This window comes from Mesoplodon densirostris, chromosome 16 (assembly GCF_025265405.1).
Source record: "Mesoplodon densirostris isolate mMesDen1 chromosome 16, mMesDen1 primary haplotype, whole genome shotgun sequence".
Taxonomy (NCBI): Eukaryota; Metazoa; Chordata; class Mammalia; order Artiodactyla; family Ziphiidae; genus Mesoplodon; species Mesoplodon densirostris.
This window is the reverse complement of record NC_082676.1, coordinates 75,338,250-75,357,442: the sequence shown is the minus strand read 5'-3', so window position 1 is coordinate 75,357,442 and position 19,193 is coordinate 75,338,250. Positions and strand designations below refer to the sequence as shown.

The 19,193-nt window shown below is 38.9% G+C and overlaps 1 protein-coding gene across 4 annotated transcripts in view; it reads right to left on the bottom strand.

The window, feature by feature from the left end:
• The window catches only part of PLCB1 (phospholipase C beta 1), a 687,466-nt gene that overhangs the window by 196,110 nt on the left and 472,163 nt on the right, over positions 1-19,193 (bottom strand). For all 4 annotated transcript variants that reach the window (XM_060120282.1, XM_060120283.1, XM_060120284.1 and 1 more), the window contains 3 exons: positions 6,072-6,151; positions 4,238-4,291; positions 3,051-3,126 (listed from right to left, as the gene is read on the bottom strand). In XM_060120282.1, the coding sequence (XP_059976265.1) occupies positions 3,051-3,126; positions 4,238-4,291; positions 6,072-6,151 (210 nt within the window). The remainder of the gene's footprint in view (positions 1-3,050; positions 3,127-4,237; positions 4,292-6,071; positions 6,152-19,193) is intronic.

The window sequence follows — 19,193 nt, the reverse complement described above, 5'->3', positions numbered from 1 at the left end:
GTGCACAAAGATAATGTTTAAAAAATCTCAACAGGATATCCACAGTATTTCTGGTAATGTATCTATTTACAGAACACAATTAAATCTAGTTTGAACAACCACTGGCTATATAAGGCTCCCAGATATGTACTACTGTCTACCATTTACATAACCTTTTCTTCTGTGGAGTGTTTAAAACACCTCTTGTCAGTGTATCTTTGCTAATTAGTGGATATTTCCTAGGGTCACTGTTCTGTAGATATGAACTTACAACAAGGATTTAAAATATAGTCAGTTCAGGGAAACATTTATTTCCTAGCTCTGAAACTGACTTTGGTTTTTAGATCTTTTTACAGCATTGTAATTCTACGAGTCCTCCAACTAAAATATACTTTACTGTGAATAATGAGCTTTCAAAACTTTATGATGGAGGTTGATTATATTTTTTTAAAAAATCTCCAATTTGTTCTCAGAAAATTGTCATAACATTTAATTTACTAAAGACAATTTTTTTTCCAATTTAAACATAACTCCTGTTATTTGAAACTCATTTTCCTTTAAAAATGTCTCCAGTTGACATTGGCTTGAAAGTGTGAACCTATAATAGACATAGTGGATTGTAAAAACTCAATTTGTATTTATCGACTGAATTGTCAGAATCCAATTGTTTAGAAAATTGCAATTTACAGAGGACTGATTGATGGATTTGATTTTCTATTCAGCTTCATTTTTCTATTCCTTCTTTCCCTTAGCTAGTTTTATAGTAATAAGTTAACATTTTTGATCTTTTTTTTTTTTTCCACAAGATGTTATCCAGTAAAGGTTAATTCAGGAGCAACTGCAGAGGAAAAAAAATTCTTTGCATGTCTTTCTAAATTTGTGTCTCACAGTTTCTTTTCATGCTTAAATGCAGTGGTCTTTTTTCAGTTACTCAAACCAGTAAATTTTTTTCCAGCCTCAGGGTTTTGCACACATTGTTTTCTTTTTCTGGAATGAACTTCCCTTATTTTCAGTGGCAGTGCTCCATTCCTTTTGTTCACGGCATTCCCCCCAATTTACACACGTCAGTCAAAGTGTTTGACTAGCACCTCCAGAGAGTATATGGTCCTTGAATTCTGGGACTGGAACTTCATTTTGCTCACTACCATATTCTCAGTGATGGAGGGCACATAGTAAGAGCTCAAGCGATATCTGTTGAGTCTGAATGGATAAAGAAGATGTGGTACATATATACATAATGGAATACTACTCAGCCATAAAAAAGAACAAAACAATGCCATTTGCAGCAACATGGATGGACTTAAGATTATCATACTAAGTGAAGTAAGTCAGAAATAGAAAAATAAATACCATATGATACCACTTATATGTGGAATCTAAAATATGACACAAATGAACTTATGTATGAAACAGAAACAGACTCAGAGACATAGAAAACAAACTTATGGTTACCAAAGGGGAAAGGTGGTGGGGGAGGGATGGACTGGGAGTTTGGAATTAGCAGATGCAAACTACAGTATTATATATAGGATAAATAAGCAACAAGGTCCTACTCTAAAGCACAGGGAACTATATTCAATATCCTGTGATAAATCATAATGAAAAAATATGAAAAAATGTATATACACACACACACACACACACACACACACACATATATATATATACATATATATATAACTGAATCACTTTGCTGTACAACAGAAATTAACACATTGTGAGTCAACTGTATTTCAATTAAAAAAAGAAAAAATATAGGTCAAATAAAAAAAATATTTGTTGAGTCAAGGACAAGACCTTAACCGTTATATCTTTCCTGCTCTAAAGCATCAAACGAAAGATCAATAATAAACAGGTTTGATCATCTTCTTTTGCTTTATTAAATTGAAGGTTAAATATTTGGGGGCCTTTCCACAGCTCTGCTCAGTGTTTGCAGCATCAGCAGCTTTTTCCACAGATAGCAAGAAACTAATAGTGGAGAGTGACTTTTTTTTTTTTTCTTTTCTGTTACTGACCAAAGTCGTTAATAAATTTCATTTTTCTGAAAAATATTCACAAGAATTGGCTGATGTAACTGATGAAACAGCTCTCAATACTTTTCATAACTTAACCATACATTTAAGAATGGCTTCTCAACTTCATTCAGTGCAACTTCAACGCTGCCAGCATGTTTCAAGAGACTCAAAGTTTCTTCTTTGGTTATAAGTGTTATTCTTGCTTACTTGTTGCTTAGATACTGGGATAAAAATAATTCATAATAGAAAGGAGTGTTCTGCATATAGCACAAGAAAAAGGTTTTATGCAACAGACCCAGCTATCCCAGGAACAACGATAATTAGAGCCAGGTATGTAGAAATGCATTGAAATGAAGGCAAATTACTTTATTTAAGTGGTCAATGTATATTAAGTGCCTCAAATGTATTGGGAGAAAAAAAAAGCATCTTACAAGCTTATCCTCTCATCTACTTGACTACCATAGGAGCAAAGTAGGCAATTTTCAAACTGCTTTGATCCTGTACTTCTCTTGCAAAAGCCTTTTGAGAACCACCCTGCAATGTACATAAATATATTTATTTATAAACTGTACTACCATTCTAATTGCTTATTAACTTAAAAATATTAGACCTAGACATTTAAAAAGGGGGATAAGATGAAATTAATATTTTAAAATATTACTAATCATAATCTATAATCATTAGCTAATATCTCAACAGACATCAAGAAAGGATTTATAATTAATAAGAAACTTAAATTCCTAGTAACATTAATATTTTTGACCGGTACTTTTTTTGTATTAATTGGTTATTTATTTATTTATTTTCAACTTGCAAAGGGTCTTTCTAATTGAAAATGTTGGAGTTATGGGAGTGAAAGAAACTAATACAGTGACCCCGTACATTGTACATATTAACAAATAAGTCCTATGGACTTCTTAGTTTTAAAAATGTTTGGATAATACTGGGGCAAGATATATTTTATTTATTTTTATTTATTTATTTTTTAAGATATATTTTAGTATGATTATTCAGGGCTATTTAGCAGTGCTAGTTTTAGGAAGGCAACATGCTCACCCTTGAAGATGGAAGACTACAAGCCTCTAAAGCAGTTTCAACTCGCTTCCGGTCTGCTGAGAACAAGCGGTATATGCTGTGAAGTGAAAGCACACCACGTGAGAGATGCTTAAAAGGCATTTGGATCACACTTGTAGATGACACCAGCTGAAATATTCCATTCAATCAAACCTCCTTATAATTCATCTTTAGAGAATTAAAAGATACTGATTGTTCTAGCATCAGCATATGTGTTCTGGAAGATCTATGTGTGTGCTTTTTAAAATCAATGTGCCTAAAATAAAATCAATATTTTGAGACAGTGGTGATGACCCAGTTAAAAAACATTGCACTAAATAGCCCCTGGTATTTTATTAAGCACTAAAATCAACATCCTTGACAACTCTGTCTCCTTGCTGCTACTCACTGCTCTAAAGGTGTATGTTGCTAATATTATTAATAATAAACAATTAATTAATAGTATTATTATTAATAATGTAACATTTTTATGAGCAGAAGCCCATTTGTAGTTAGTAAGCCAAAGGTTAAAGACTTTTGACTGAACATGGTCTAGAGATGTGCTTTTGTTGGTCAGTAATTTGGTTTTAAAAAATATAACTTAAGTACTGAACAATTTAATATAACAATTTGGATATATGGGTTCTACTGAAACATTAGAAAATCTAGCATCCAGAGCCCACCAGTCCCACAGGGAATATGGTGGAGTTGAGTTGTCCTTGTCTCCTTGAGATGGGGTTTCACTCTTCAGTTTTCCTTCCTATTCCTGGCCTGCTTCATCATGCATGTTCCCTGCCTGGCTTCTGTTGACATTTGAGTTTGCAACTCCTGCTTCAAGGCTAGTGTCATCTTGGAAGAAAGAGGCATTGTGGTTGCCCAATTTCTATTCCTAGAATAGATCTGAGTCTCAGATGGTCTTTTAGGTTTAACAGCAAGGGTCCCCCATCCCCTCCACCCCCTTCCTGCTTTGGTGTTTCTTGAGAATGATGCCACAGGAAGTGGGGAGGCCCAGGAAATCTCTATGAGAAAACCAGCTGCACTGATGTGCATATGGAGTGTGTGGGAGAACAGGGTTACCACACATTTCCATGCTCCTACTTGGACCAAAACAGAGCCATGGCACACATATTCACATCTTTGAGGAAAAAAAGAAAAAAAAAAGAATAATGGGAAATGCTCATGAAGCTTACTTTTTGAGAGGAATGCGTCCTTCTGGAGTTACTTGCAGCTTAAGTTTAGTATAGCTGTTGGAGAAGCAGAAAACAAGTGTTTAGTTTTTTAAAAAGCTTTTTATTGAAGAATAAAATGCATAGAAAAGGGCTCCTGCATATGTACAGTTCGCTGAATTTTCACCAATCATCCAAGTTTCTGCAATCAGCACCCAGATCAAGAAAAAGAATATTATCACCTTAGTAGCATCCCAGAAGCCCCTGTCATGCCCCCTTCCAGGGCCTATCCCCAAAATGGGAACCATTATCCTGACTTTAAACAACTCAGATTATTTTTGCCCTTTACGTAATGGAATCACGATCTTTTGTGTCTGGCTTCTTTCCCTCAGTATTATGTTTTTGAGATCCATCCATATTTTTGCTGTTCATTGTAGATCTTTCACTCTTGTTGCTGTATGGTATTCTATTGTGTGAATATACAACTACATTTTTCTCTTCCACTGCTTCTGGACATGTGGATAGAGAGAAGAGGCAGGAGAGCTTACAAACTCTGCTGATGGGTGTGTAAACTGGGACCACCAGCAACTCATGCTATGACACAACAATCCCATACCAAGGTGTAGATGCAACAGAAATGCTTACAGTGTGTTCATCAAAAGGCATGCTCTAGAATGTCCATAGCAGCTATTCATAGGGAGATGCCTATTTGAAATGGACATTTGCAATAGATATTATTAGCCAGCTAGATGTTTTACGAGCTATAACATGCTATGTTTCAGGTAAAACATCTTATCTCTCTCTGTGTCACCTTCCACCAACATTGTATGGCACAAGAGATGTTCCAGAAATGTCTGTTAGATGAAGAATGGTAAGATCAAAGACAACTTTTAAAAAATGAGGAATAGAGGAAGAGGGAAGGGGGAGGCACATAGGAAGGTCTTGAAGGTGACAAAGTAAGGAGGTGAGATGATGACATGAAAGAGCATTTAAGTGAAGACCTGTGAGTACTGACTAACATTAAAAGGATTTCATAGAAGAGTATGAAAGAAATGTGGTCTGGAGTCTTTGGTCTGGAATGATGGGTATGTCTTACAGAAGAAGAAAGTTATTAAATAAAATAGAGGACCACCTAGTAATGTTTCCACTTGTGGTTTTCATTTCAAGGCTTCCCAAAATCCTGGATACCCACTGTTTCCAAACTGAACACACCATCTTTCCTAGCTGCTCATCTGGCAGAAATCATTATTTTCCTTTGTCAAATAAATTTCAGAAAGACTGTAATTTGAGAGCGACTGGGTAATCCTGATTTGCTTTCTTTCCTTTTCCTTTTCATTTTGCTCTTTCCTCTACATCTCCTTTCTCTTCTCTTACTAACAGTTGTTGTGATTGTCTATAAGGACAGGAATCAGGACATCAGCCTATTGATTTAAGTAGCATCTATCAGAGATCTTAGACTCGAGAGAATTGAGTCCCATATGTTGTTCATTCTCTTCCTCAGATTAATAATTGATACAACACAGGCAGATGTAGGGCTGAAGACTCCCTGAGATGAATAATTTTGGTTCTGAGCACAGCTGCCAGGATTTAGAAGTATCTGCTTACTGTGTGTCAAAGGCATTGACATTCAGGCGAGCTCAGCGTAACCCTGATGTGTGGCTCAGAGGAAAGAGCGATCTTTATTGGAAGTCTTCCAGTTTGAAATGGTGGACGTATCAGTTCTCTAACAAGTCCCAGAGGGAAATTTATGTTTATCAATGTGAGAAGCCAGTGCAGTATAAACAAAAGACTCACAAAGGAGAAAGGAAACTGATTCAAATGAAGCAGCACCCTTAGCAATAAAATTAGAGCTACTTACGCTTTTTCCAGAAATGCATCCCTGGACATGTTTTGGGCTAGCAGGTTTGTTGCCAGACTGAAAACTTCATTTGTCCATTCCTGAAAAATGTAAATCACACTTGCATTAGCTTAACTACTGTACAGTCATTAGACACATGTTTTTAGCTAGGCTACTAGGAAGACAAATTAGCTCAATTTGTATGCCTAAGGGTTTTTTTTTTTCCCGTTTTTATCCTGTAAAAATGACATAATTAAATTCAAATCCCTGAGTGATTACTCCTTTCCTAAGGAAATATTCTTTACCCATAAACAAATTTTATCTGCTTTTTAAAATCCCTACAGATAGAGACCTGGTATGTTGCCTTTAATAATCAAGTATATTTTATTCCTTTCCTTGCATTATAAACAGATAAAGAGTTTAAAATATAGTCAATTATCTTTTCAACACACGTGCAAATAAGATCTTCCTATTTTACTACTCAAGTCAAAGCAGCTATACCAGGAACTCTTTAAATGTTAATTACAGTTCTAGAAATTCTCTAAACTAGGTACAGTCACAATGTCATACAATATCCAGTACTGCCCCCCACACCCGAGCTGAGTCCATTCCTTACTGCTGACCTAATCTCAATCCCTACCTCACACCATTCACCACTGATCTCTCTTAGCTTCCAAGAAAATGGGAAAGAACAAATCTACAAAAAACAGTTGAAGTTCCATTCTGGGTGATGATTTTGAGCACACAATTAACATTCCAGGCTGATAAAAAGTAAGAGAAGGTGACATAAGAGCTAAGTAATGTGATCATCTGATGTTGTAGTTGACTTGGCTCCCTCCTCAATTAAATCATGTTTTTTTAGTTCAACAGCTTTCCCACCTAGTTTTATTATTTCTACTATAGCTTTGTTGGTCTTTTGTGTTTTGCCTCCTGATTTAAGGCCCTGATAATATGCTGCCATGTAATACTGTAACATTTGAGGTAGAATTTGGCATATAGAGTCATGGGAGAGGTAAGAGGGCACTCTAAGCAGTGTTTTTTGTTTGTTTAGGTGTTTGTTTTACTTTAAAATATTGAGTTTATTTTAAAAATCAGCACAGTAAAAACTGTCACACAAATGAAAGACCTTTAATTTCCCTTGAAGTCTTTTAAATTCTGAGGTTATATGAAATTAAGCAGGAAAACATTCACATTAAATGCAAGTCAATTTTGCACAAATAAGTGTGATCAAGCAGCTTACATTATCACCTGAAATACTTGGACTTTACAGAAAAATCCCAGATGACAACACTCTATGTGCTATAAGAAGATTTACATTATTCTTTTGGGTATGTTTTAGCAGCAGGACTTAGTGGGAGGACTTAGTGGGAATGTGGAGTAGCCTAAAAGGAATTGGAAGAAAGAGGGGAAGTTGCAACAAAAAGAAGTAGAGCTGGGATGAGAGTATGGAGAGCATTTAATGTCTGTTCAGTTTTCTGTAGAGAATTTTTTTTTTTTTGGTATGCGGGCCTCTCACTGTTGTGGCCTCTCTCTTTGCGGAGCACAGGCTCTGGACGCGCAGACTCAGTGGCCATGGCTCACGGGCCCAGCTGCTCCGTGGCAGGTGGGATCTTCCCAGACCGGGACATGAACCAATGTCCCCTGCATCGGCAGGTGGACTCTCAACCACTGCACCAGGGAAGACCTTCTGGAGAGAATTTGGCAAAAAAATATAATATCACTGAAGGCCTCTCTTTTAGGGTGAAGGTAAGGAGAGCCGGGGCTAGATGGTAGGTTAAGGAGGTTATTTGGCAGCCAAATGCAGGGTGGATTTGCGGCTGAAAAACCAGACGGGGGAACTCAATTAGGAAGCTGTCACAGTCCAGGTGAGACGTAGTGAGGCTTTGGATTCTATGGACTGTTGGTGGAGGGCTTGGGGAAGACAGCACAGAAGAGCTATCAGTGAAACAAACTTGATGGACACCCAGAAAAGCTTTGGAATAACTTTTTAACAGCTTTAAAATAAAATTTCCTCAAATTAGATTATTTTAAACTAAGAGTAATAACGACTGGCACTGATTTTCAAAGTATGTTTCTGGTATAATATTTTCCAGACTAGGGGTCGAACTTTAGACTTTTCTGGCTCCATGGCAACCTTATGCTTTGGTAAAAGTATTTATAATTGGGGGCAATGTACCATTTTGTATGTTTACTGGGGGCCACTTCCACAGCAGAAATAGGTACAGAGAAGGCATTATGAAGAGCTGGGGAGATTTAATTGGGTCTGACCTTTAAGGCTGAAAGATAAGACCTCTATTACATCTAGTCCAGCAGAAATATAATGTGAACTACACATATAATTTTAAATTTCCAGTAGCCACTTTAAAAAATGTAGAAATAAACAGGTGAAACACATTTAATAATATATTTTATTTAACCCAATATTTCAAACATATTATTAGCCATGTAATCAACATAAAAATTATTGAGCTATTATATAATTCTTTTTATGTGCTTTAGTCTTTGAAATGAGCTGTGCATTTTGCACTGAGAGCCCGTCTTAATTTGCACTGGCAGCCTTTCAAGTGCTCAACAGCCACACATAGCTGGGAGCCATGGCTGCAGCATTAGTCAGGGCAGGTCTTCTAGATCCTTCTCTCTTTCTATGGGTCCTTTATAAAGCCAGCTGAAGGACTGCATCATCACCACCTTCACTGCACAGCCACAGCTGTTTCAGAAAGTAAGGCATAATTTATTTTACCACATTCTCAGAATGTGAGCATCTAAATTTCCAAGTGTGGAATTCCTAGAATCCATGGACTTCCTGCAGCCTTGTGAGATATGCAGAAAATCTGACCCAGGCTGAATCAAAATTCAGAGTCTAAAGCAGTAACCAAAGCAACTTGAGAAATAACTCAATCCTTGGTGGGGTACTGGTCTCAGTCTATATTACACTGAGCTAAAACACCATGTGTCTTACTTTGAGTTCCCCAGAAGCAGACCCTGAGACAAGGATTTATGAGAAATGGGTTTATTACAAAGTGTTCCCTGGCACATTATAAGGGAATGAGAAGGATTGGGAAGAGAAGAAGGCAGAAAGTTGAGATACCAAGCAAACTCCGCAGATGGTAATTTTGGCTTAATCTTTCCCTGTGTAGACCACTCCTGAAACTTGAGTTTTCTGATGAGCAGAAAAGGAGCTGGAGTATGGTGATCCCTGTGCCTGTTAGTCTTGGGTCAGGGCTTGCTGGAGGGGATGGAAATCCCCAGGCACTTCCTGCTTTCCTCGATAGTAGGCAAAGGGGGTTCCAGCATCCAGAGGGTGCATACAACAAAGAGACTTGGGTGCTGGCTGTTGGAAGTGAAAGCCCATCCCCATCGAGGTGTTTTATATGAAAATGGTGAATGAATTGGAGGGGATATGGGTAGACCACTGTTAGAGTCAGACGGATAACAAGTTTCAGGACTTTTGGGTACCAGAAGTAGCTACATTGTGTAAATAGGGGATGTGCAACCAAAGTGTTGGAGAAATTGGTTTACATACGTTCTAGAGCAGGGCTTCTCAAACTTTCATGTGCATACAAATCACTGGAGGTCTTGTTAAAATGCAGATGCTGATGCAGATGCTGGGGAGGGGGTGGCAAAGAATCTGTATCCCAAGTGAGGGCTATGTCAGATGAGGCTATGAGTAGCAAGAGGACTTACAGCACTGACGGAAAGCTTGATAGAAATGTAGAACTGTCAGCTCCACACCAGATCTCTGACTCAAAATCTGCATTTTTTCCAAGAAACTTTTATATATTTTATGCATGTTTAAGTGTACTGCTGGGCCAGGGTCAGAACTTTAAGCATTATTCTAATCTTTGTCTACTTGCTTCCCAAGCAAATAAAGAAATATTTTGGTCATTTGTTTTAGAATAACCAAAAAGCCCTTACAGCTGTATTAAGAACAACATGGCTAAGAGATGTGGCCAGAACAGCTTAAAGCAGACTCAGCCTCCGCTCATCATGAGATTATGACATATGCTTTGCTGCAGGGTAGACAGCTCCCAACCTGGCAGGGCTCTCATAAATCCAGCGCTGGGCCCTAGTTAGTATGGCATTGGAAGGACAGCTTCTTATTTAATCTGGAGTATTTGTTTTTCTACTTTCTGAGGCAAAGTTCTGATGATTGCTACTAAGCTTGGGTCAGCCCCTGCTAGTTAAACCCTGAAGCTTCTTAAGTGACATTTTCTGCCGTAGGATCGATCTCTTCTTGTGATGGGGATTACAGAGACCTGAACTAGAGGAAATGGATCTAAAGATCAACTTCTGTGGGATTTCACCTGGAGTTTACATGCACGTGTTCGTATCTTCCACCACAAGATGATTTCTGCAATTCCCTCACCCCGGCGTCGTTACTGAGATCCCAGTCTTGCCACCATTAAGTTTTCCTAACATGTCACAAAGTTAATGTACTTTTATTTCTAAAGTTATTTAATTTCTGTCATTCTTGCCACAGGATTTATGTGTTTGCTTAATGCTACTAACAATTATTTTACAAGTTTCAGTTACACTCATAGGTATTGTTTGAGTTTTTACTAGGTACTGAGCTAAATTCTTTGCATCCAACAACTTAATTAATTCTTACAGTAATTCTCTAGGAGGCAGGTACTGTTATTAGCCTCATTTTACAGATGAGGATTCAAAGTTTCAAAGCACTTATAAAATTTATTTATATCCTCAGAGTTAATAAGATCACAGTTTGGGGTTAGATCACTGATTTCTTGGGCTCCAAAACCTGTACTCTTAGATACTGTGCTTTCTGTCATTTTGTCCTAGAACATTTTAAGATGGCTGCTACATACAGTTCAAAAAGATAAAAATGATAAATAAATCCACTTAACTATGCTGTGTTTAAAACACTGACTTAGCACTTACTATGAGCTACGTACTGTTCTAAGCATTTTGTAAGTAATTATCTTATTTTATTTTATTTTATTTTATTTTATTTAGTTATTTATTATTATTTTTGTGGTACGTGGACCTGTCACTGCTGTGGCCTCTCCCATTGTAGAGCACAGGCTCCAGTTGCGCAGGCTCAGTGGCCATGGCTCACGGGCCCAGCTGCTCCACGGCATGTGGGATCCTCCCGGACCGGGGCACAAACCCGTGTCCCCTGTATCGGCAGGCGGACCCTCAACCACTGTGCCACCAGGGAAGCCCAGTAATTAACTTTTTAATACTCACAACAACCCTATGAGATGTACTCTGTTATTACCACCCTATTTTGACAAATGAGATAACTGAGGCACAGAGGCATGCAATGATGACTGATGACTAGCATAAGGTCCCACAGCTGGTTAGAGGCACATCCGAGGTTTGAACCCAGGAAGTTTGCCTCTGGAGTCTGAACACTTTACCATTATGTTACAGTGATGAAATAAAGTGTGAAGTTCATAAAGTATACACCTTACCACTATGCTATGATGATGATGGTAGAGGAAAAATGATAAGATGGAGAGAGGGGTGAGGTCCATCACAAAATGCAGCTCTAAAGTCTTAGAACTCTGATAGAGGAACTCACAGATTCAACTTGAACGTGACTGAACTAATGTGAAGAGAGAGATTCAATAACTTTTAGATCTAGCCGCCCTAGATCCAAATACTAGTCATGAAGCTATTCAACAACTGTTCATAATTCTGAGAACAGAGAGAAATTTCTCCCATCAACAATTCACACCTCTTAACGTTTTGGCTCAACTTATGAACACAAGTGGTATACAGACTAAGACAGAACCTTCTGGAAGAAATATCATTCTTGCAGATATTTCTGTTTCCCATTGTTCTGATGCATGCTATCTTTAGTATTTTAATGTATTTCTGAATCTTTCCTTTTTCTAGCATTACGTATCTCTGTTACACCTGAAAATGCATAGAACAGTGTAACTAACACATATCCAAATTTAACAAATGTTACCAGTTTGTGATATTTGTTTCCGTGCTTTATAAAAATTATATTATTAAGACACTGCAGTGCAGACTTATTCTATGGTGTGCTTCTCCCTGATTCCATTCTTCTCACTTTCCCAGGAGCAAGCTCTATTTTGAAAAGCAGATATCAATACCTTATCTATTTTCATATGGATTCTGTGGACAATGGTCTTTATCAGGGTTCAACAAACCCCTGAGGGCTAAATCCAGCCTGTCACCTGTTTTTCTAAATAAAGTTTTACTGGAACACGGCCATGCTCATTCATTTATGTATTGTCTATGGCTGCTTTCATGCTATAGTGGCCCAGTAGAGTAGTTGCAACAGAGACTCCCAAGGGGCAAAGTATTTACTAGCTGGCCCTTTACAGAAAAAAGTTTGCCAGTCCCTGGTATGGACTCCTATATGTTTATTTAAAGTATTACATAAATCATATCATACTGTACGCATCTTTTGGCCAATGGCTATTTGCAATCAACATTATGTCTTTAAAACGTGTCCTTGCTTCTCATGTAGATATAGGTCATTAATTTTAACTACTATATTATTCCACTATAAGAATGTATAACTAATTCATTCTTCTGTTGATGAACATATGTGGTTTTTTCCTTCAAAAATGTTTATTTGCACAAACCTATTTTTTGTTGACTCAAGCCACAGACAGAAGTTTCTCTAGGGTTATTATCATGATGTATTCTTAGGATCCATGCATCTTCAGCAGTACTAGAGGCAGCTGCTTGCTCACCAAAGCAGTAAGGACACTCTGTGTTCCTTTTGGCAGTGTAGGAGAGCTTGTACTTTCCTACATTTTCAAAAACAACTTGCTATTATCAGCCTTTCAGAAATTTTTTGCAAATCTGATGTATGCAGTGTGGGACCTTGGATTGGTCTTAATTGGCATCCCTGATTCACCTGCCTGGTTGAGCCTTGTTTTACATATGTCAGGGTTGTTCCACTTTTTCTTTTCTGCAAATTTCCTGTTCACATTCTTAACCCATTTTTTCTTTGGGTATTTGTGCTCATTGTCTTTAAAAAGGGGAGGGTTTTTTTTGTTTGTTTGTTTGAGGTTTGAGCTCAAGCACAAGGTGGTGGTCAGTCTTAGTCCTATTGATAGAAACAAAATTAAACATAGTAACTGTGTCTTGTAAATGTCACCCGTGATCGTGGCATGCCAGGCACCCAGTCCACGGCTGTGACCTGATACCAAGCTTCTAGAGTCACAGAGAAAAGGCAGAATGTGAACTCTGTCCTCAAAAACATGTATTTGTTCAGTGAGTTCTTTGGGGAAATGAGAATATTCTAAAAGGAATACCAAATCTCTTTCTCTCGCTGTAGGTATATATATATATATAAAATTATAATCTATAATTTTATAAGCAATTATGAGTCAATGGTTACCCTAATGAAGTAAAAGGAGTGACAGATGACAATAATCTAAAAGCAGGTATTTCCAAAGTATCTGATTCGGAAGTCTCAATCTATTGTATTTTTTAAATAAAAGGTTCCTGGAATAAATTATAATTTAAAACAGGGTATTTTAATATTTGTGAGACATATGAAAGTCCTAACAATTTTAATAGCTTTCCATTTATTTTTTAATTTATTGGAAAACCCCTATTGCCATCATTAATAAGGTATTAATAATAATACCTCTGCTCATCATCAGGTAGCAGGTTGGGATTTGAGTAAGAAGGAACAATGCACAGCTCATTCAGGGTTGAGTTGCATGGCTGAGCACATTTCTCCCACCTGCTGGCAGGCATCAGAATTCATCTTGCCGTGCATTTGTCTTAATGACACAGTAAAGAATCTTTTCATGGTGAAAGATGGAATATGAGCTGCAAAGACTTTCATTAAAAGCAGAAAAGACTGTCTGAGAAGTAACTGTGTTTACAGGTCTATGTAGAGCATTTAGAATTTTGGCAAAATTTCCGGCACAGTTCCTCTGTTTTGGGTGGCAGTGAAGATTTATATTTTATAGTCAAAATGTTGATCTCATAGTCAAAGACAAATGGTTGTCAAATACAATATAATTACCGATACCAGGAAGCATATTACAACCCAGTATTATCAGCACTGGGACACTAGAATCCATATTACTCATATAATGTAATATCAAGGAAAGGTGCATGTTATTCAAATGTCTTTAGGCTACAGTTGCCAAAAGCACAACTCAAACTAGCCTAGGAAATAGGAGAATTTGCCAAGGACACTGAGTATTTCCTGTAACTGAAGGAAAAATTTGACAAACTGCAGTTTGCAGAGTATCAGGAAACTGTGGTCTGGATACCAGGGAGGATTTCTTCATTGCTTTTTTTTTTTTTTTTTTTTTTTTTGCGGCACATGGGCCTCTCACTGTCGTGGCCTCTCCCATTGCGGAGCACAGGCTCCGGACGCACAGGCTTAGCGGCCATGGCTCACGGGCCCAGCCACTCAGCGGCTTGTGGGATCTTCCCGCACCGGGGCACGAACCGGTGTCCCCTGCATCGGCAGGCGGACTCTCAACCACTGCGCCACCAGGGAAGCCCTCTTCATTGCTTTTTCACTGCTCTCTCTTCCTGATGTCATTACTTTTTTCCTGACTGACCAACTTCTTCCCCATGGCCACCAACTGCACCAAGAGTTGTCACATATGGCGCCTCCCACCACCAGAGAGAGTCTGATTGATTTCCTCATATCCAATATGAAAAATCCTGGGAAAGGTCTCTGATTGGTTTACCTCTAGAACAATCTATTTGAGTAAGAACGTATTAGTGTCCATGACAATCAAATCATTGTAACTGGAGGAGTATAGAAAACACTACATATCATCATTCATAGGAGTAGGAAGAAAAGGATGTGCATCATCCTACAACTTGTGTGAGATCTTATAGTTCTGCAGCCAGTTTTTTGTCTGTTTGTTTTTGATTTTTTTGCGGTATGCGGGCCTCTCACTGTTGTGGCCTCTCCTGTTGCGGAGCACAGGCTCCAGACGCGCAGGCTCAGCGGCCATGGCTCACGGGCCCAGCTGCTCCGTGGCATGTGGGATCTTCCCAGACCGGGGCATGAACCCGTGTCCCCTGCATCGGCAGGTGGACTCTCAACCACTGTGCCACCAGGGAAGCCCTGCAGCCAGTTTTTTATACACTGGGGAATAAATCCATACTTGTTGACCTGAGTTGACTGCATGAATGAATGAATGTGTAAATGAAACAGAATTACATCCATGCTTTATAATTTATTGTTTGTGAAATTAATTTTTATGTCTTCTTCATTGTCATAAGTATTCATTCATCATGGTTTGCTACAGGGTTTTGGATAATAGCTTTACACATTTCCTCTTGTAATTTGAACTATGCTGGGATAAGTTATAAGAACTCACAGTCCTGTGTTTAGCATGGGGCTGAGGGGACTTTCCAGTTAATAAAGTACAGAAACTTTAATTTTAGGGCTTAGAGCATCTGCATTGGCTTTATAGATATGCTTTATGCTTTGTTTTATGTTTTGGGCTGTATTCTGAAGATTCTTGCCCAATTATCTTTCCCTGGATAAGTGAAGCACTGCTCTATCCTGATGGTCTAAGGAAGAGTTTACATGCCTGGAAGTGCAGTGTACGAGATGTGGATGTAAGGATCCACATTTTGAGAGCTAACAGTCTAGTATATCCCTAGCCCTGTTCTAACACCTTTTGATATTCTCCTGCCCAATGGGAAAAGTTTAATGTGGTGATATCAAGTTAAAATGAACCTTAAGAGAATTCTTCAAATGGAAAGAAATAAAACACCCGAAAGTGCAACATCCTTGGCGCAGAGTGGAAGAAAAGAGAAAAATGTTTGCTTTGGTTATGTTTTCATGATGAGAGGTTTTCAGTTGTATCTTTGTGAGTCTCACATATTTTGAGCATCAGCTGAGGAGACACCCATCTCTCTCTCCAGCTAGTTTCCTGAGTCATTGCTAATTTGCACAACTGAGAAAATGTCCATCAAATGCCCCAATATGAAATACCCAAAGCATCCTTTCCATAGTGTTCATGTCACTCAACCATATTCTTGAAGTGGTTCTGTCCAAAACCCTCATGGCTACTATTGGTTGCAGTGCATGGGCTTCTTATTGCAGTGTCTTCTTTTGTTGCAGGGCACCAGCTCTAGGTGCACGGGCTTCAGCAGTTGTGGCACTCGGGCTCAGTAGTTGTGGCACACGGGCTTAATTGCTCCACAGCATGTGGGATATTCCTGGACCAGGGCTTGAACCTGTATCCCCTGCATTGGCAAGTGGATTCTTAACCACTGCACCATCAGGGAAGTCCTTGTTATTTTCTTAAGGATAAAATATATTTAAAATTCTCTCTGAAGATATTTTCTCATTTTTTATTTTAATTATTTGTTTCTTTAATTATCCTGTGTGTCTATCATTCTCTTTTTGTTCATCTTGGCTTCCTTTGTCATTCAGTATTGTAGCATTTCTCTACAGTCTGTGGATGTTTTATTGTTAGTCCACATCTTAGATGGGGCAATAGGAGGACCAACTGGGAGCTCTGGGTGTGGGAGTAAGAATGACCAGCTTGCAGACTTCTTTCCCAGTGAGCATGTGGGTGCCAGCCACCATGGTGTAGTACCCACAAATGCTAGAATGAGAAGAGCTTTACTCTGGATCCTGAACTCCAATGCTAGCCACCATAATATTTTTCAAATTGTTCAATTTCATAAACGACAGACATTCAGATCTTTGACCCAGGAAGTAATTGGTTATTGATTAATTCTACATGAGGATCAGGAGGAAGGAGTGGAAGGTTAGTTTTCTCACCCCCAATTCTTACTCCATGTTCTGCTGGGCTGGTAGAACTCGAGTCTAGAGCATGTCTCAATTGTTTCTGAGTAGGTCAGGAGCTTCCTTGGCTGTAACTCCCTATGTAACCTAGACTGTGGTCTTCTTGACTCTATCAGACACTTTTCTCTTTCCATTTCCTTCTCCTGCAAACTTACTAAAATATATCATGTCTTAGTGACCTATCCATTCTCTTCATCATTGTGTATTTATATTCTTTTATCATCATATTCACAGTAACTCAAGAGAGATAAGAGATCACACCTGTGCTCATTTTGCTGTTTTGGGGCTAACACTGCTTTAAATTTTATGTCCAAAACCAAATTTCTGATTTTCCCTTCCTAACTCACTCCCTCTCTCAATAAATGAAATTCCAAAAGGCCCTGAGATCATCCCTAGCTCTCTCTTTCTCTTATTTCATGTATCTGATACATTCAGTAACTCTTTTGGCTTCACATTCAAAATACATCCAGAATCTAACCATTTCTCACCATCTCTAACCCAAGCACTCTGCTCTCCTTGTTTCTGTTTCTATAGCCCTACTGTGGCTTTTCAACAGAGCAACCAGAACAATCCTGTTAAAATACATCACCCCAAATCCATCCCTTGCTCAAAATGATGTAATAGATACCTGCATCACTGAGAGTAAAACCAAATTCTCACAGTGGCCACCCACCACTATTTGGGTCACCTGTCACATCCCCCAGCCTCTTCCTCTCACCTCTCCCTGTTCTCCTCCCTGCTTATCACTCTCTTCCACCAACACACTGGGTCACATCTATCTCAGCATCACTCTCCTCCATGATAACCACTTGGCACACTCCAACATCTTCACGGTTTTCTTCATCATATCAGTGTAACCTTATGTGACCAACTTATTTAAAATTGAAATACACACCCCCCCGCAACACGTTCTATCTCTCTTCCCTGCTTTATTTCCCCCTGGCACCTATCACCATCTTATTTATTTTGTTATCATCACCCTACACCCACCATTAAGTAAGCTTCATGAAGACAATCATTTTTGTCTATTTAGTTTATCCCCAGCAGTCAACATTGTACCTGGTACACAGTAGGCAATTAAGTATTTGTTGAGTGAATGAATGAATGATTATTATTAAATAGCCAATAGGAAGATTATTTTAAAGTATTTTCAAAAGAAAATGTTTTATTCTTAGGAACATCTTATTCCTTGGGAGCATTTAATGCATTGGAAACCTAAACATAACAACTGACATTAAAGCATTAGATGAAACAGGTCAACATGCCACTTTCAAAGGATAGCAGGTATTTTTTTCACAGTAATTAAACATGTAAGCCAAATTTTCTTAGATTTCTTCTTCCTTTATGTCATGTCTTAGTGACTTATCCATTCTCTTCATCATTGTGTATTCATAATAAAAAATTATGGTGAGGGCCTCCCTGGTGGCGCAAGTGGTTGAGAGTCCGCCTGCCGATGCAGGGGATACGGGTTCGTGCCCCGGTCTGGGAGGATCCCATATGCCGCGGAGCGGCTGGGCCCGTGAGCCATGGCCGCTGAGCCTGCGCGTCCGGAGCCTGCGCGTCCGGAGCCTGTGCTCCGCGACGGGGGAGGCCACAACAGTGAGAGGCCCGCATACCGCAAAAAAAAAAAAAAAAAATTATGGTGATTTTTAAATTTTTTTCTTTATTTATTTATTTTTGGTTGTGTTGGGTCTTTGTTGCTGCACAAGGGCTTTCTCTAGTTGCAGCGAGTGGAGCTACTCTTCATTGCGGTGCACGGGCTTCTACTGCGGTGACTTCTCTTGTGGAGCACGGGCTCTAGGCTGCTCAGGCTTCAGTAGTTGTGGCTCATGGGCTCTAGAGCGCAGGCTCAGTAGTTGTGGCACACAGGCTTAGTTGCTTCATGGCATGTGGGATCTTCCCAGACCAGGGCTCGAACCAGGGTCCCCTGCATTGGCAGGAGGATTCTTAATCATGTGCCACCAGGGAAGCCCTGATTTTTTTAAATGTACCTTTGTGCCTGCTTTAAGGTAAGGTACGCAGATAATACAATTAGGGCTTTCTCAGCTGCCAGGCTCAGAAGACAGGGAGGCAGAAGAACGAGTGGGAAGCAGCTTATTTCTGTGTTATGGAATGGATGGAAGAAAAGTGAAGATGCTGCTGCTTAAGCAGTTTCCTGTCTTTTTTCCTGGGGAAAGTGGACTAACAGTAGCCCACAGTCTGAAATCATGATCATTTCTGTCTCCTTGCATATGTACTTTCCCTTAAGTTAAGCATTAATTCATTTTCATGGCATCCTTGAACAATGCCTGGTTCAAAAGAAGCTTTTGTTTAAGGAATGAGAAGAGACAGCAGGGGAAGGTGGGCAAGGGTGATTTCTTCCACAATCAACAGAATTTCAATTGCTG